The sequence below is a fragment of the Lutra lutra genome, chromosome 12, assembly GCF_902655055.1.
Source record: "Lutra lutra chromosome 12, mLutLut1.2, whole genome shotgun sequence".
Classification (NCBI taxonomy): domain Eukaryota; kingdom Metazoa; phylum Chordata; class Mammalia; order Carnivora; family Mustelidae; genus Lutra; species Lutra lutra.
Genome location: NC_062289.1, coordinates 73,322,395 through 73,340,366, shown reverse-complemented (window position 1 = coordinate 73,340,366; position 17,972 = coordinate 73,322,395). Strand labels below are relative to the sequence as shown.

The following is a 17,972-nucleotide window of genomic DNA, read 5'->3' as shown; positions in this document are numbered from 1 at the left end:
GCTCCACTGAAGCATCCATCCATGCTCCTTCTGAAGGCCCCAGGGAAGAAGCCTTTGCTTCGTTCAAGCCTCTGGCCATTGCTGTCAGTCCTTGGCATTCCTTGGCTTGGAGTTGCATCACTGTAATCTCTGCCTCCTCCCTCACATGGCCATTATCCCTCTGTCCATCAGTGCCTCTGTGTCTCTCTCTATCTTCTTGTAAGGACTCTAGTCATTAGATTTAGGGCCCACTCTCATCTAGTGTGGCCTCATTTAACTTGTTCACATCTATAAAGACACTATTTCTAAATAAGGTCACATTCACAACTACCAGGCATGGAACATGTCTCCTTTGGAGGACACACTTTAGCTACTACATACGGTGGCTGTAAAGCCTAAGCCTTTCGCAGGTTATGGCTTAGACGTCGTCAGAAGTGTGTGTTTGGGCAGAGGACTGGGGAAGGATTGGTAAGTAGAACTCATGTGGTCAACTGTTGGTCTTTTTAGGTGAGTGTGCCTGCTGGAGACTACCAGTGGTTCCCTGTACATTCTGTTATGTCAAGACAAATGCTCAGTTGAGTACCTCTGTTAAAGCTAAAGACTAAGACTTGCCTGATGTTTAAGAAAGGTTGGCAGATAATACACCCTGCACTTCTATTTAAGTTTTCACTTCCAAAGTCTATTATTATAAGATCCTCTGCCTTGACACCCTAGCCCAGGAGAGTATATTTGTGGGGCTTACAATTTGCCTGGTCTACTCCTAAGTGAAAAAAAGAAAGGAATAAAACATTGAGTGTGTATTAAGTGTATTAAGGCTTTATATAAATTATCAATCTATACAAATCAGGCCCTGTTGGCAGCCATCTGAGGAAGGCATTATTATCCTCACTGTCATTGTACAGAAGAGAGTTCTAGGACATGAAGAGGATAGATATCTTGCCAGGGCTCATGGGATTAGACAGTAAAGAAAAGAAAAGCAAGGTGGTTGGTTCGCTACCTGTTTTTCTACTTTAAACAGAACATAGTGTTAATTTTTTTTTACTGGAGAATAGATGTTGGTGAGCATGTGGAGAAATTGGATCCCTCACACATTTGCTAGTGGAAATGTTAAATGGTACAGCTGCTCTGGAAAACAGTCTGGCAGTTTCTCAAACGTGAAGTAGAATTACCTTATGACCCAGCAATTCCACTCCTAGATACAGACCCAAGAGAGTTGAAAACATATGTTCCCACAGAAACTTGTACAGGAACCTTTACAGCAACACTGTTCGTAATAGCCCCCAAAGTGGCACCAACCCAAAAGTCCATCGATGGAAGAAAGGATCGGCAAAATGTGTTATATCTGTACAATGGAATATTATTCAGCCACAAAAAGGAACAAAATAATGATGCACGCTACAACAAGGTTGAACTTTGAAAACATGACGCTAAGTGATAGAAACCAGACACTCAGGCCATGTATTTTATGAGTCTATATATAGGAAATGTCCAGAATAGGCAAATCCATACAGACAGAAAACAGATTAATGATCGTCAAGGGCTGAGGAGAAGGGAGGGATGGGAAGTGATTGCTTAGTGGGTACGGGTTTTCTTGTTGGGGTGATAAACATAGGCCAGAACCAGATGTCCATGGTTATACCTCATGGAGCCTATAACACATACCACTGAGCTATACGTTTTTAAACTTGTTAAAATGGTGGATTTTATATGGTTAAAAAATAGAATACTTTTATATGGTAAGCACTCATTTAGCACATTTTTATGGAGTGTCTGCTGTGTGGCAGATAAAATGATGTTTTTTTTAGTGCAGCGCCTATACCAGAGGTATCAGATGGAAATAATTTGCTTTAAAGTCAGTCCCGTACCAAGCATCATCTTTGGTACTAGAAATATATCTAGAAGATAGCACTGGGCCTCACACAAATGTGCAGTACAATGAATTAATTATAATGAAAATAACTGCTGTCCGTTGAGTGTTTGCTGTGTGCTAGCCTGGAAGCTGGGTGCTTTTATTTATTTTATGTTATTTGATACTCAGAACAGCCCTGTTAATAAGAAACCTGTGTGTGGATCAAAAGAGAAAATAATTCATCCAGGTGAATAAGAGCCAAATTGAGAACTCAAACCCAGGTTTGCCACAATTTTTATTTCTCTGTTTTCAGTACCCAGAATCCCTTTCATTAAGAATAATAGACAGGTCATGATAACGGGTCCCATTTCATGCTCTAAAAGCATGTGAACAGGGTGGGCCCAGTGGCTCTGATTATCATGAAACTGGCCCCTTCTGTAACCATCCAGAAGCTGCCTTCTCTGGCTCCCCTTCCTTTAGGAGGAATGAGGAGGTTGGCGTTCGGAGAAGCTCCAGCCTCTAGAGGCCCTGGTCCTGCTGACCGGCAGAGGCCCCTGACAGTAGCCCGCTCCAGTGACCCCCCCACCCCCCAGCCCTGCAAAGGAAGGTACAAACTGCAGGCCTGCAGAGGTCATCCGTGCGGTTTCCTGGCCAGAGGGGAAGATTGTCTAAGTAGCACAAGTTCTGCCTCCTGGAAGTCTTTATGACCCATTGGACAAAGCGGAGCACTTTGCACATGGTGACTACAGACTGTCCCATAATTGGGGAGGACAAAGATTTCTCTCTGAGGAGACTGGAGAACTTAGATGGTGAGAAAAGGACCAGGTGACGGTTTCCCAGAATATCAGACTCTGCTGCCAGTGTGGCTGGACCCCAGGTCCCAGTCAGGATGTCACTGAGTTCCTCCCGGTCTCTGCTCCTTGCAGAAGGGCGCTCCAGGCTCCTCAGCTCCAGTGGCTCTCAGGCTGCCTTTGCCCCTCAGCAGAGAGACTGAGGAGACAGCTGTCTGCTCAGTCATTATTGCCACATTAAGTTATTTGTTATAGGCTGTGTGGCTGGTTTTCCAGCAAGCTCTCATGTGCTCCAGGAGGATGTGAAGTGGACCGTGTGCTGTGTGTCAGTGCAGCACTGACAGAGCTTCAGAGCATGTGCTGCCCCCAGAATTCAGTGTATTGAATTAACAGAACCAAATAAATGATCAGAGAGTAATCAATAGTAATCTACTATGTAATCAATAGTAGATTACAGAGACTGCCCAGCGGGCCTCTTGGGCCCCTTTCAGCTTCTAGGCACGGAAAGGAGAAATGAGATGTGGGATTGGTCCTTCCTCTGCAACCTTCCTCTGAGCCCGTACATGTTTTTAGGGCATTGTGCTATTTACTTTGTGTGCGTTCCCTCCCTTCATTTTAATACCGTGAAGCAGGTACTGTTCCTTATTTGCCTGAGGAGACAACAGAGGCTCATTAAAGTTCAGTAGCTTGCCCAAGGTCCCACAGATGGAAATTCTTCCCCCATGGAACTTATATTTTAGGGAAGAGAAGAGATTAATGGTAAAAAAAAAAAATATATATATATATATATATATATATACACACACGGAGGGCCTAAGGTCCAATAGGACCTGACTGCTAGGATTGCCTTAGTAATTGTACCTCATAGACTTCCAGATGCCATCAGTCATGTGATGCAACATCACTGTGCGTATCACTGAGGAGAAAAATACTTCCAACTAAACAGTGACATGCACCGATGGACAGACACAGTCCAGTCTGAAAGATTAAAATGTTCCCCTTAAAACTGATGAAATACAGTAATCTCTTCTGCTTTTCTGAGTGCCAGTCCAGTGGAATATGATTCAAGGCTGGGACCCATTTGGTTCGGGTTTGTTTGCTGAGACATGCCAGGATCGTTCACGTCTGGAAGCAGAGCACTCAGTTGCATCCGGGGGAGGCTAGCTGTTCCCGCTGATGCCTGAAGTCTGTTCCTGAAGAAACTGACTGAGCTAATATTGAGACGGGATGGAGGTGCTAAATCAAAGAAGGCAGGAGGACACTGGCTTTCTGCCACCGGAGGTGTCGCCCAGGGCTATTTAGGGCCCCCGGCTGCCCAGGTTGTATGTGGCAAGCTACTCTCCCCTTCAAAAAGAAGATCTTGCATATATTCCTAAATTTCAGGTTTCCTGTTGAATTATCACTGAATTTTAATAATCTATCATAGATGTCATGAGTTTGCTTTCAAAACTGCCAAACCCAATCTCCTGTCTGCATGGCGCACATCGGGAAATCGAAAGCTCTAAGTTGAAGGTCAGCCTTCGCTGGTGAAATACCAGTTTAACCTGAACACTTGATTCTTTACAAATAATAATAATAGTATAGCTAATACTTACTGAGCTTACACTATGTGCCAGATCCTATCCTACACACTTTACGTAGATCAGCTCCTTTTAGTTCTTGTAAAACCCCTAAGGAAGAAACTTACTATTTTCATTTTATGGATGAGGAACCGAGGTGTACAGAAGTTATCTTATTCAAATTCATACTTAGGGTGTGGGAAAGTCAGGTTGATTATGTAGGGAATCTTTCTCTACAGCTTTTCTTTTTAAAAAATGTAGGGTTTGGGGCGCCTGGGTGGCTCAGTTGATTGGGCAGCTGCCTTTGGCTTGGGTCATGATTACAGGGTCCTGGGATCGAGCCCTACATCGGGCTCCCTGCTCAGAGGAGAGCCTGCTTCTCTCTCTCCCTCTCCCTGCCGCTCTGCTTGCTTGTGCTCTCTCTCTATCTCTCTGTCAAATAAATAAATAAATAAATAATCTTTAAAAAAATTAAAATGTAGGTTTTTCAAGGTCTAATTTAGATAAGGTAAAAATCACCCTTCTAGTTGAACACTTCGACAAGATTTGACGAATGCATACACGCTCAAGATATAGAACGTTTTCATCTCCTCAGAAAGATCTCTTGTCCCCTCTGTGGTCAGTCCTCTCTCTGCCCCCAGCCCTGAGCAACCACTGATCTGTCTTCCATCTGTATAGTTTTGTCTTTTGAAGAAGGTCATATAAATGGAATCATAGATTACTTAACCATTTGGTTCTGGCTCCTTTTGCTTCAAGTAATGCTTTTGAGATTCACCCATGATTGTTTCCGCAGTTCCTTTTTAATGCTAAGAAGCACGTCTTTGTACAAACATGTCACAGTCTGTTCATCCATTTGTCCGTTGATAAGCATTGATCTGTCTGTGGTCAAGATGCTCCAACCCTGCCCTTAGCCTGTGTGCACGGGCGTGTGTGTGAGCACGTGCTTTCATTTCTCCTGGGATTTCAGGGTCATGTACTAAGTGCATATTTGTTATCACAGGACACTGCCAGCTATTTTCCAAAGTGACTCCCCGATTTTCCATTCCGACAGACAATACGTGAGACTTCCGGTTGCCCCGCATCCTCTCCTGCCCTTTGTATAATCTGGTTTCTTTTAGCATTAGCCGTTCTAGCAGGTGCATAGTGGTAACTCATTCTGGTTTTAATTTGCATGGCCATAATTACCAGTGATGTTGAACACCTTTTCAGGTTCTTATTTGCCATCATCTTCTCTCAGCTTTTGTATGAGAAAGCCTTATTTCACCTTCATTGTAGAAAAACATTTTTGCTGGATATTGAATCCTATGCCGAAAGTTGTTGTTTTTTTGTTTTAGATTTCAGTATCTCAAAGTGCTCCTTTGACCTACAGCTTGTACAGTGTCTAGAGATGTCTGCTCTGTCTTTGTTCCCTGTATATCATCTTTCCCTTCTGCCTGCTTTCAGGATTTCATGTTTGTTTTTGATTTTCAACATTTGACTCTGATGTGTCTGGGTGTATTTTTTGTTTGCTTTTTAATTTTTGTTTTTATTTTTTAATTTTTTAGATTTTATTTATTTGACCGAAAGAGAGAGAGAGAGAGATGACAAGTAGGCAGAGAGGCAGGCAGAGAGAGGAAGGGAAGCAGGCTCCCTGCTGAGCAGAGAACCTGATGTGGGGCTCTATCCCAGAACCCTAGGATCATGACCTGAGCCAAAGGCAGAGTCTTAACCCACTGAGCCACCCAGGCTTTTTGTTTTTAAACTTATTTGCTTACTATTTGCTGAGATTCTTAGACCACCTTTCGTTAACTTGAGAGCATTCTTAGCCATTCATTATCTCTTCAAATATTTCTTCTGCCCCCTTCTCTTTTTCTTCTCTTTCTAGAACTCCAGTGGTTAGATCACTTGATGTCATCCCACAGCTACTGGATGCTCTGTTCTTAACTTTTTTCTTTTTTTTTTTAACCTGCTTTTTTTTCTCTTTGTTTCATTTTGCATGATTTCTATTGACCTATTTTCAAATTTATTGATTCTTTCCTCAGCTGTGTGTAGTCCATTTATAAGCCCATCAGAGAAATTCTTCATCTCTGATAGTTTTATTTCTAGCATTTATATTTGACTCTTTTTAGTCTCCACCTCTCTGCTGGAATTTCTAATCTGTTCAGGCATGTTGTCCATCTTTTCCATTATGTCGTTATTATAGTAACCATGTCGCACCTGTCTACTAGCTCTAACATCTGCGTCATTAGTGCGTCTGATCCTACAGATTGTCTTATCACTTGACGATGAGTCCCCTTTTTTTTTTTTGCTGCTTTTTTTTTCTTTTCTTTTTTTGCTGCTTCCTTGCTTGCTTGTTCTGTGTGTGTTTTAATATTTTGTTGAATGCCATACATTGTGTATAGAAGAACAGTACAGACTGAGTAAATAAGATTTATACCTGGAAATGGGCAGGCCCATTTAGTGTGGGGACTGAGCCATTATAGCAGATGAGCTGGGTTTGGGTGTTATTGTTTCTGTCTTTACCCTCGGTGCACACCGGCCTTCAAATTCTTCCAGCAATGGGACGCCTGGGTGGCTCAGTTGGTTGGGCAGCTGCCTTCGGCTCAGGTCATGATCCCAGTGTCCTCGGATCAAGTCCCACGTCGGGCTTCTTGCTCCAAGGTAGCCTGCTTCTCCCTCTGATTCTGCCTGCCACTCTGTCTGCCTGTGCGCTCTCTCTCTCTCTCTGACAAATAAATAAATAAAATCTTTAAAAAAAATAAAAAAATAAAAATAAAAAAAAAATTCTTCCAGCAATAGGCTCCTGTTACCTTGTGCTTAGTGTGGAGCCTGGGATGCCCGTGGTTTTTTCTTTTTTTTTTTTTTTTTCTATTCCACTGTCAGCCTTGAGTAGCTCCTATGTGCCTTCGCCAAAGAGGGGATCCTTCTCTGCACTCTTTCTCCTCCCTCAGTGGTAGACGACTGTTGTTGTTACTTGGTGCTGTGCTCCTGGTGAGCTGAGGGGGCTCCTTGGGCCTCCTGCCTCATCCTCTGTGTTAGGACGTTGCTGGGCCTCAGACGTGGGGCCTTTCCAGCATTCCCACAGACCCCTTCCTTCTCCTGCAGTAAAACGCTGCCTTGTATCTCCAGAAAGAGAATTTCCCTGCCCCTCCCAGCGGGCAGCAGACCTCTGCTTTGCATTGGTACAGGGTTGCCTCAGGGCAGCCAGGGGCTGATGGCTTTTGCCTCTGCTTTTCCCTAAGAAGCAGTGGATCTGCCTGGCTACTCTGGCAGAAAGAAGAAAGTCTCCTGCTCCCTCCACAGAGGCAAACAGATTTTACTTCTACCCTTTCTACCCTCCAACGGCCCTGCGAACAAGAGGATTTGCTACTCCTCCCACAGCCACTTGAGGCCTTTGGCTCTTTTGAGAGGAAGGTCCAGAAGCAGGCGGTGTTTCACACTTGTCCCCCAACAGCCGTGTCCTGTACAAGTGCCACCCAGGGGGTCTCTATGGTCTCCTTCCCTATCCCAGTCATTCCTTTTTTTTTTTTTTTTAAGATTTTATTTATTCATTAGAAAGAGAGAGAGAGGGCGCCTGGGTGGCTCAGTGGTTTAAGCCGCTGCCTTCGGCTCAGGTCATGATCTCAGGGTCCTGGGATCGAGTCCCGCATCGGGCTCTCTGCTCGGCGGGGAGCCTGCTTCCCTCTCTCTCTCTCTCTGCCTGCCTCTCTGTCAACTTGTGATCTCTCTCTGTCAAATAAATAAATAAAATCTTTAAAAAAAAAAAAAGAAAAGAAAGAGAGAGAGAGAGAGAGCAGTGGGAAGAGGCAGAGGGAGAGGGAGAAGCAGACTCTCTGCTGAGCTGGGAGCCTGACATGGGGCTCCATTCCAGGACCCTGGGATCACAACCTGAGCCGAAAGCAGACGCTTAACCGACAACGGAGCCCCCCAGGCGCCCCAGATCCTAGTCATTCTTGTGGGCGCTGGGTGGAGGTCCGCACAGAACTGCTTGCAAGTGGGTGGAGACTCCTGCTGTGTCTGGGGCCTCTGTTCATTCTAGACTGAGAGGCTGGCCCCCACTCAACCTCTTAGCTCCTTTCTTCTTCCTGCCTTTTTTGGAGGCCACCTCTTCCTCTCACACTCTGTGAAAGATGAAACGCTTTGTTTGATGGCCTGACTCTCCTCTGAGGGGCTTCTTCACTTTTTAGAGTTAAATACACTTGGTTGTCTTAACACTTCAGCCTTCTGATGGGTTGAGGAAGAGTTTTGAGCTTTTTCCCATTGTTCGGATGAAAGCAGCATTCTCTTACTGCTTTCTACATGCCAAAGGGAAGTGGAAGTCCCCCCAAAGCCTGCTTTTTATTTATTTATTTATTTATTTATTTTTTTTTTTAGATTTTATTTATTTATTTGACAGAGAGATCACAAGCAGGCAGAGAGACAGGCAGAGAGAGAGAGAGAGAAGGAAGCAGGCTCCCTGCTGAGCAGAGAGCCTGGTGCGGGGCTCGATCCCAGGACCCTGAAACCACGACCCGAGCCGAAGGCAGAGGCTTAACCCACTGAGCCACCCAGGCACCCCCAAAGCCTGCTTTTTATTTTTTTATTTTTTTTTTAAAGATTTTATTTATTTATTTGACAGAGAGAGATCACAAGTAGACAGAGAGGCAGGCAGAGAGAGAGAGGAGGAAGCAGGCTCCCTGCCGAGCAGAGAGCCCGATGCGGGACTCGATCCCAGGACCCTGAGATCATGACCTGAGCCGAAGGCAGCGGCTTAACCCACTGAGCCACCCAGGCGCCCCAAAGCCTGCTTTTTAAACCCCAGTCCTGCACTCCCCCTCAAGGACTTTCATTTCTAGGATCTTGTTCACACTTCGCTGACTAAGATGCAGGGAAGGGGTTGTATCCCCGTCCTAGAAACCCCCAGTCCAAAAGGGGAGTCCAGAGCAGCTAAATGTGCTTCATGCAGAGTGAGCAGAAGCAAGCGTCTCCCCCGAGCAGAGAGTCACTTCTTGTGCCACAGTGTGTGGGGGCCCTCACGTGAGCACTGCTCCCCAGGTATCAGGGATGCCCGAGCAGCTGGAAAGCCCTTCTCTTTCTTATGACTTCACCTCATCAAGTGTCTCCCTGCAAAGAGGCCCCCGTGTTGACATGTGCTTCATCTCATCTGTCCTCACGCATCTGTGTGATACAGGAACAGGTGGCGGCCTCTCCATCCTCCCAACTGAGAGAGGCAAGAGTTCTGGAAGTGAGGCGCAGCCCCTGGGGTCACAGAGCCCAGATGGTTCCAAACCAGACTTTTCTGACTCCAGCCCGGCCCCCACGTAGGGAGCCCCATGTCAGGCTCCCAGCTCAGCGGAGAGTCTGCCCCCACAGCACAGCCACTGTGCTGTGTGCTAATTCTAAGGTCTCCTGGGCAAAAAAAAAAAAAAAAAAAAAAAAAAGCCTCCACAGTCATTTGTTGAGGGTTTAAGCTATTCATTCTGTGATTTGATCCTGAAACATAAGACAGTCTGGTTTTGTAGACGAAAAACATACCAAATTGGATCATGTTCGTTCGGAAGAGTTTTGTTCGTAGCAGGTTGGAAAGTGAGCCGTGCGGCTGTGCCCCAGGCTAAGGGCCGGTGTTCTTTTGTGTCCCACAGCTCTCGTTGGCGCCTGCGGAGGGAACTACTCGGCTACGACCTCCGTGGTGTATTCCCCTGACTTTCCCGACACCTACGCCACGGGCAGGGTCTGCTACTGGACCATCCGAGTGCCGGGAGCCTCTCACATCCGCTTCAGCTTCACCTTGTTTGACATCAGGGATTCTGCCGACATGGTGGAGCTGCTGGATGGCTACACCCACCGCGTCCTGGTCCGTTTCAATGGGAGGAACCGCCCACCTCTGTCCTTTAACGTCTCTCTGGATTTTGTCATTTTGTACTTCTTCTCTGATCGCATCAATCAGGCCCAGGGATTTGCTGTCTTATACCAAGGTAACCCTTCCCAGCCTCCTTGAGGGCCCTCCAGGCTGCACCCCGGGCTCCACTGGCACTCTGTGGTGACCCGCGGGCGCCAGGGCGGGTCTTGATGGGACTGCAAGGCAGGGGCTACAGGCTCAGCTTGCGGATCTTCCCACCTCCCGTTTCAAGACTTGCATACATTCACAGAAAAGAACAACACCTCTCAGTTTCGCTGTGTTAGTTGTTCTGAGGACAGTTTTCATGGCAGGGTTGAAAGAAGAACTGAAAGGAAGAGCTGAGACTGATAGAATTAGAAGGCTTTAGAAAGGTCATTTGGTCGATCCTTCTGCCTCTCGACATCCCAGCCAATCCCAAAAGACTAGTTCCCCATCTTTCTCCAGACCCTCCTCAGGGACACCTGGGTGGCTCAGTTGGAACAGCATGAGGCCCTTCATATCGGGGCCATGAGTTAGAGCTGCATCTGAGGTGTAGAGTTTACTTTAAAAAAATAAACTTTAAAGAAGAAAACAAACAACAAAAAAACCCCAATATACCTTAAAAACAACAACAACAACAACAAAAAACACCCCTTGTAAGATGGAGCCCCGCACTCTGCCCTCTGGTGTGCTCAACACATGCCGGCACAGCTCTCTGCCAGCACATGAGAAGCAGGGGCGTCTGAGACCTGGTCTTTGTCCCGGATGCTGAGGGCCTTGGGAAGAGCTCAGTCAGCCTGTGCTACAGGAAGTCAGAGGGAGGAGGCCTTCCTGCAGGCGGGAGGGACAGTCTTGAGAACAGGTAGCATTTAGGTCAGTAGATAGGAAAGAAGGAGTCATTCTGGGCAGAGGGCACCGTAACTGAAAAGGCACAAGGAAAACAAGAATGCAGGCTCAGGTGTCCTCAAAGAGACCAGTCAAATGGTTAGAAGTTGACAGGTCCTGCCTTCTGGGGCTTTCTGGGCCAGAGCCTGACAGGTTCTGCTTTGGCACCAGTGGGGTCAGTGGCGAGAACGACACACAGAAACGAATCAGAAAAAATACCTTCTCTTCCTAGCCAGTGCCGCCTCCTCTGAACTTCTCCGTTGTCGGCATCAGCTCTCCCCCGTCTTAATTTCTTTGATCTTCCAGCCGTCAAGGAAGAGGCGCCACAGGAGAGGCCCACTGCCAACCAGACGCTGGCCGAGGTGATCACGGAGCAGGCCAACCTCAGCGTCAGCGCAGCCCGGTCCTCTAAAGTCCTCTACGTCATCACCACCAGCCCCAGCCACCCACCCCAGACCGTCCCAGGTAGCCGTTCCCAGACTCCAACAAAGGGGGTGGAAGCCACGGGGCTCGAGGGCAGTGCTCTCGGCAGTTAGAGAAGGAGCTCTCTTCCCAGGCAGGTTGTGGATACTGGCTCTGTGACTGTCCTGGCCGTTGAGGGACATTTTCTCACTAGCTTGATTCCTTAGTCCTTAGGAGAAGGTGCTCATGTCCAAAGATCCAGCACGTGTGCCTTTTGTAAGTTGTGATTAATCAGCTAAGCCAGGGTTTTCCCATTCCCTGGCTCCCTCAATTCACCGGCAGGTACAAGAGGTCATTCATTCATTCATTCCTTCATTCCTTCATTCAGAATACATGTGAGCACTTCAGTGGTGTCAGGTGCTATTGTAGGCACCAGAAGGTAGAATGAACCAAACAAACAATACCCCTTCCCTCCTGTGGCTTGTAAGTGGGAGGAGACAGACAAGAAGCAAAACAACAGGTCAGACAGTGACAAGAGCTAGAAGAAAAGTCATGCGGGAGAGGGATGAGATGTCTGTGGTTGAAGCTGGCTAACTTGGTGGGCTACATACTTCCGTATTCTCTTTCGTGCCTGGGAAGATCCAGCCGAGGGTTTTCCCCTGCAGGAACCACTTAGGTCAGGAAGGAGTGTCCCTCCAGTGCTTGCTCTGTGTTGCTTGTTTTTATATCCTGGTAGGATTTCACAGATAAGGAAGCTGAGGCCCAGAGAGTTTATGTAACTCATCTGTGATGAGTACTGTGATCGCACAGTGATTCCACTGGTAAAGATGTAGTATATATCGCCCCTCTCACCTCCCAAGTTGAATGCACTTGGGACCACACTGCCTGCTCCTCTCCAGGAGGGAGCTCTAGAGCAAGGCGAGGAGGTCAGAAGGCCTGGGCTCCTTGCCCACCCAGCTCTCCGCTGCATTTGGTGGCGGCCCCCACCTGCAGGGGGCTCTTTAGCCACACCTGCGTTTCTGAGCTTCCAGTGGCCACTCGGGGCTTCCAACAGACCTCCTCCTGAGAACGGAGCTCAGATAGGTCCTGTCTTCTGTGCTTGCAGGATGGACAGTGTACGGCCTGGCAACTCTCCTCATCCTTACGGTCACAGCCGTCATAGCAAAGATACTTCTGCACGTCACATTCAAGTGAGTATGAAAGCTGCCCGGTGCCACGAGGGGAAGGCTCAGAACGCCTCTATCACTGCACTTCCATCGTGTGGGTATGACTGTAGTATCAGAACGTGATGCCAAAGCCCTTAGTTCTGGGCAGCACAAGGCAGGACGCATTCCTCATTCTCCGTACAGTGAAATGTGCAACTGGACAAATCTCACCGAGGTCTGCGTTCGCTCCTGGCTCACAGGATATGATTTCAAGGAGGATTGAAACAGTCTGGGCATTAAAAGCAACAATTTCCATTTTTTGACTTGTGCTGTCCCCTTAAAGGGATCGTCATGTTAGAACAGATTTCTGAGACACTACCATGGCTATTTCCCAATGCCTTCTAGAAACTGGGAAACATCCTTAGGAAGAGAATCCTAACATTTTATTAGCGATTGCTTAACAATTATGCAAGAACAGTGAAGAAGCTTCATCCTCCAATTCTGACGATGCGGGAAAACAGATATTCCCTTCCCTTGCTTTGCTGCTCAGGTGGAACAGTTCTGCCTCCCAGGAGCGGAAGCAGTTGTCTGTGCTCCTGGTGTTCGTGACCTTCCAGAGAAGAGCTGTGATTTTTTTCGCGACCCCTACACTGTCTTTCCTATGGCTCCCAGTCCAGCCTCTCTCCACTCCTTTTGCCCCCCCTCCCAGTTTTACTGGGCTATAATTGATAGACGGGCTTTCTGTATTTCAAGGCCTTTCCTGAATGTTGCTGTCTTGTAAATACACCTTTTTCCTGACCTTCTCACTTGCCCTCTGCCACAGAACTTTTCATATGTGAAATGCCTGCTCCTCCTTTGCTTTGTGAAGGCTGCCCTTGTAGGCCCTTCTACACTGCACTTTGCATTTTTCAGTGGAAACAGGGTCTTTTTTAATGATTCCTGAGCTCATGCCTGAGCTTCATATGTATATCTGTCTATTGAAGTCACAAGTCACACCATCTGGTGAGCCTCTCAGATGCAGCAAGAGAGCAGGAGGCTATCTGTGGGGCCCGGCACCTCGCCGCCCACCAGGGCCCCACAGCGCATGTCTGACGCCCCGTGACACTGGAGTCCCTCAGCAGCTTCCCTGCCAGGCAGCCCTGGAGGGGGTGGGGGGTGACATGGGGGAGCTGGGACACATGTTGGCAGTGAGGCAGGACCTGCTTCAAGCAGAGAGACTTTGGCTCTATCTTGCTTTAATCAGGAGGACTTCCAGGTACATGTCATTTGAAGAAAGTTCTTCTATTTAAAAAAAGGGAGCGGGGGATTTGAAAACTCATCATCTCTAGGCCAGCCCCTTGAAGATTTGAATAACTCTTCCAGCAAGAAAGTTCTTTGTTATACTAAAGCTGGAATCTGTGCCGTGGCACTTCCCTCCCACAGACACATTTCATTCCCATGATAGCCCTTCAGACCTCTAGGAGCGTCTCTTAGGCCTTTCCGGAGGCTTCGCCTCACTGAATGCCCCGTGTCGTAGGAACAGGTATCTCGGGAGACGGAAGGTTGTTGGGAGATTTTTGTTGTACCCTACTTGAAATACTAAGTTGTTTTTGCTTGACAGATCCCATCGTGTTCCTGCCTCAGGGGACCTTAGGGATTGTCATCAACCAGGGACGTCGGGGGAAATCTGGAGCATTTTTTATAAACCCTCTACTTCGATTTCTATCTTTAAGAAGAAGCTCAAGGGTCAGAGTCAACAAGATGACCGTAATCCTCTTGTGAGTGACTAAAAGCTGCCCACTCCGTGCCCAGGACACGAGGTCCCTCCGAGCTCAAGGCCATTGGGGACCGTGGTTTCCTCAGACCGACTCTCCCTGCTTCTCCCTCAGCCTCTGGCAGCCTCTGCAAGAGCGCCGTCCTACGGGCTGGGAAGGGACGTCCTGCTGCAGAGGCAGGCCTAGCCTGGACTCCCCCTGCTTCATCGCTGCACTTAGGAGAGAGAGACCCAAAGTCCCAGGGTCTAGACCCTCCCTGTGCTTCTCTCTCTCTCTCTCTCTCTCATCTAGAATGGGGGTGTCGGGACAGGGGCTGAGAATGCAGAGATAGTTGTGTCTGGCACTGGGCTCAGGTACCTTCTAGATGACTGTAGGGTGGTGGGTAGTTATAGTATATGCTGAGTCTTGCTCGCTTATTTTCTATTTTGTCCACACAGATCACTTTCTCCTGGTCTTTATGGGAGGATTCTGAGGTTCTCTTGGGGGTTGGCCTGGTCCTAGATTCCTGGGCATTAGCACCCGAGAGCATAAAGAGGGCCCATACTCTGTGCTGACTCTGGGGCTTTGCTTTCTGGGTGCTGGATGAGGGTGGGCCTCCTCTAACCTGGGAGAGCGTGGGAATTGACCCCCCAACATATCAAGCCTGCACCCTGCCACACACGGGCTTCTTTCCAAAGCTTGGTGATCGGAGCAAGCCACACAACAGACTTTCCTGAAAGCTTCTATAGGCTCAGTGACTCTTTATTATATGGGGTTGCCCGGCCTTGCCCCTGTGCAGCTCATGGTCCTATGGAACCTGAGCTGGGCCTGTCTCTCCGTGATTCTCCAACTCCCTGTTCAGAACAGGGAGTATAAAGGTTGTGGCTTAGCCGTGAGGCAGCATTAGGTGGGACACAGGTGTCAGCAGTCTCTCCTGCAGGCATCACTTATTTTAAAAGATGACAAACCCATCCCGCGGCCTGTGCTCTCTGTGGTCCCCTCCTCCCCTTTGTCAATGGGGACCCAATGTGGTCTGGAATAGCTCAGTGGGGAGCGGGAGAGCCCTTTTCCCTAGCCCCACACTACCCTGCCCTACAGATGGGGAAGAGAGTCTCAGAGAGTGGCATGAGGGCAGAGAGGGAGGTTTTGGGAACTGGAGACCCTCGAGTTTAAGCCTCCCAAGATAGAGAGCTGCAGCCACAGTGGCTGCTGGTCAGGAGGAAGAGATGTCCCCCATTTAGAAGTCCCCATCAGCCAAAGTAGGCTTTGTCAACAGCCGCTGAGAAGAGCCGCCGGGGCCTCGGAAGGCCAGTCCTGGGCCTTCGTCAGAGCACGACTCTCCCAGAGGCACCTGGGCACTTGGGCCTTGGAAACCACAGGTTTCCGCCTTGGAGCACTTTGCCTGCCTCCCCCAGATCCCTCAACTACTGCCTGCTGCAGCTTTCTCTGGGGTTCTGCCATGCTGGCGACCTGTGTGCACCTGGCTGCTCCCGGAAACACAGAGGACCGTGTGGGGCCAGCGGGGAGGGGTCTGCCGTGAGAGGTGACATGCGGCAACCAGGGGAGATGCTGGGAGCTGGCAGGCAGAGGGGCACAAGAGAGGGGCAATGGGACAGCGTGTCCATGGGAGGGCAGGAGCGCTGCCTGAGCCACCGTGGGAGGCCTGCTGCGGGCTCAGAGCCGCTGGGTGCCGTCTTCACGCTTTGATCTGGAAAGGGTGATTACCCCGGAGCAGCTGTCCTCGGGCCGCGGGTCTGCACACAGAGGCCTGTCCTGCACGACTGGAAGTATGCTGACATGTGCTGTCTCCCCTTCACGCTATTCCCGGCTGTTGCGGAATCTCCTCTGAACCAAGTGTCAGGTGCGTGCGCCACAAAGGGCCTGTGCCCTGAATAGATCCATTCACAGCACAAAGGGAATATGGAATTTAGCCCCGGGAGGGGGTCGCCTGGCCCAGGAGCAGTTGTTCAGCCGCTTGGGGCTTCCTGTGGCCATCGGCCTTTGGGGCGTCCTGTGCCACCCCACCCCCCACCAGCCCACCTCACACAGGCAGGGTCTCGTCTGAGTCTGCAGCTGGAGCAACCCGTTCTGAGACCTGGAAGTGCTGGTGACGCCCCAGTGCCCTCCTTCCTGCTGGCCCTGGCACAGCCCACTGCCACCAGGATCAACTTACTGTCCAGGGAGCAGCCCCAGGAAACCAAACAGGCCTCAGGACAGACCTGGGGGAGAAGCCATAAATTGTCCCAGGCCCAACCCCCACAGACACCTTGGCCTCGGTGTTGCTCAGAACCTGTCATTGACACCCCCCAGAGGGTGCCCTGTGGCTAAGTAAACATCTGAGGGATACATTGTCCCAGAGAAGGTGAGGTGTCCTCCCGGGAGCACCATAGGAGGCCCACACTTGGTCTTTTAAGAAACTACTTTAGAGAGAAGTGAGGTTTGGAGAGGCTGGAAAGCCTGAAAGGACATCACGGATCACATAGATTAGGAAAGAAGAAGGGGAGGGACTCTGGGGACAACTGTGGCCTGCCACTTTGAAAGCATCCTGCCCAAGGCCTTCACCCTGAGTGATAGAAGGAACCAAGGCTGTGGCAAGTGATGCCTCTGGGCCTGGGTGCCCTCCTCACCCCTTCTCTGCAGAATCTAGGCCCTTGCCTTCTCAGCCTGTGCCGCCAGGGAAGGGAGGGCTGCAGTAGCTGATGTTGTTGCCTCTATGGTAAATGCCTGCGGCCGGCTGGGACCGTGGTCTTAGCTGTGTTTCACAGTGTCTTTGGCCCCTTGGAAGGTGCACGGCACCCCGTGTTCTTCCCCGAGCACCCAGTCACTTGCAGAACAGAGAAGGTGTAGCCATGTCTCCCTGCCTTGTCAGGACAGGGTCAAGGCCTCTCTATGGGTGTGAGCGAGGTGACCGGGCTGCTGTAACTTCTGAAGTGTGGGCTCTGGCTCAAGACTCCAATCAGCCAGAAACCCACAAAGATCAAAGCACTAGCGAGTACAGCTGTTCTGGCCCTCAGGCCAAGCCCATACGGCCCCACCCACTCGCCCCATTGCCAGCCCAAGGCAGGAGCTGGCCTGACCTTGCCACCCGGCCATCCTGACACGCCAGCGGGCACAGTGGCCATCACCAAGCCCTGGGCGTCCTGGGCACTTACCTTCACGAGCACTTAGCAGTGGACGGCCTCCGAGATGCTGTCTCCCTTGTCTGATGAGGCCACCCCGGGGCTTGAACCGAGGCCAGCCAGCTCCCCACCCCATAGCCCAGGCAACTGCCACCCTCTTGGGTTTTAGATCTCCTGTTTGATGTTCGATGTCTGCTTTTGTTACTACCTTGAGAACTTTTTAACCTTTTGATTGTTTCCTTTGGTGGCTTTGTTTACCTTCCTCACTGTTCTACCTCCTGGCCGGGTCTCTCAGCCTAGCAGCCCTGGCACGGGGTATTTCTCAAACCTTCCAGCTGCAGCTGCCTCCGACTCTGGTGGGACAGCTCAGGGGTGACAGTGGGGCCTCACCCCTCTGCCTGCAGACCCCAGGGGAGCCCATCTCACAGGCTTCTGTGTTGCCAAGTCGAATATACTCAACAAGGCAGAAGTGGGGTATGGAGGAAGGTCTGAGGTAAATCTGCATCAGAAAGGATGTGTCTTCAGGAGCACATAGTGGGGGACCCTTTCTCTTCCTGCACAGCTGCCGTCTTGGGGTTCACGCAGCGTCAAGACCTGCCACATCCAGACTCACCTGCCCGCAGGGATCTTGACTTTGGATGACAAGGCTTTATTTGTAAATATGCTCTTAATAT

The 17,972-nt window shown here is 49.4% G+C and overlaps 1 protein-coding gene across 2 annotated transcripts in view; it reads left to right on the top strand.

The window, feature by feature from the left end:
• Positions 1–16,339, top strand: part of KREMEN1 (kringle containing transmembrane protein 1) — a 65,332-nt gene extending 48,993 nt beyond the window's left edge. The window contains exons 6-9 of one of the 2 annotated variants that reach the window (XM_047697665.1): positions 9,779–10,111; positions 11,206–11,367; positions 12,407–12,491; positions 14,047–16,339. In XM_047697665.1, coding sequence (XP_047553621.1) covers positions 9,779–10,111; positions 11,206–11,367; positions 12,407–12,491; positions 14,047–14,215 — 749 coding nt within the window. In that variant the 3' untranslated portion in view covers positions 14,216–16,339. The remainder of the gene's footprint in view (positions 1–9,778; positions 10,112–11,205; positions 11,368–12,406; positions 12,492–14,046) is intronic. The other variant, XM_047697666.1, reaches the window with a different exon arrangement.
• Positions 16,340–17,972: the final 1,633 nt, after the last annotated feature.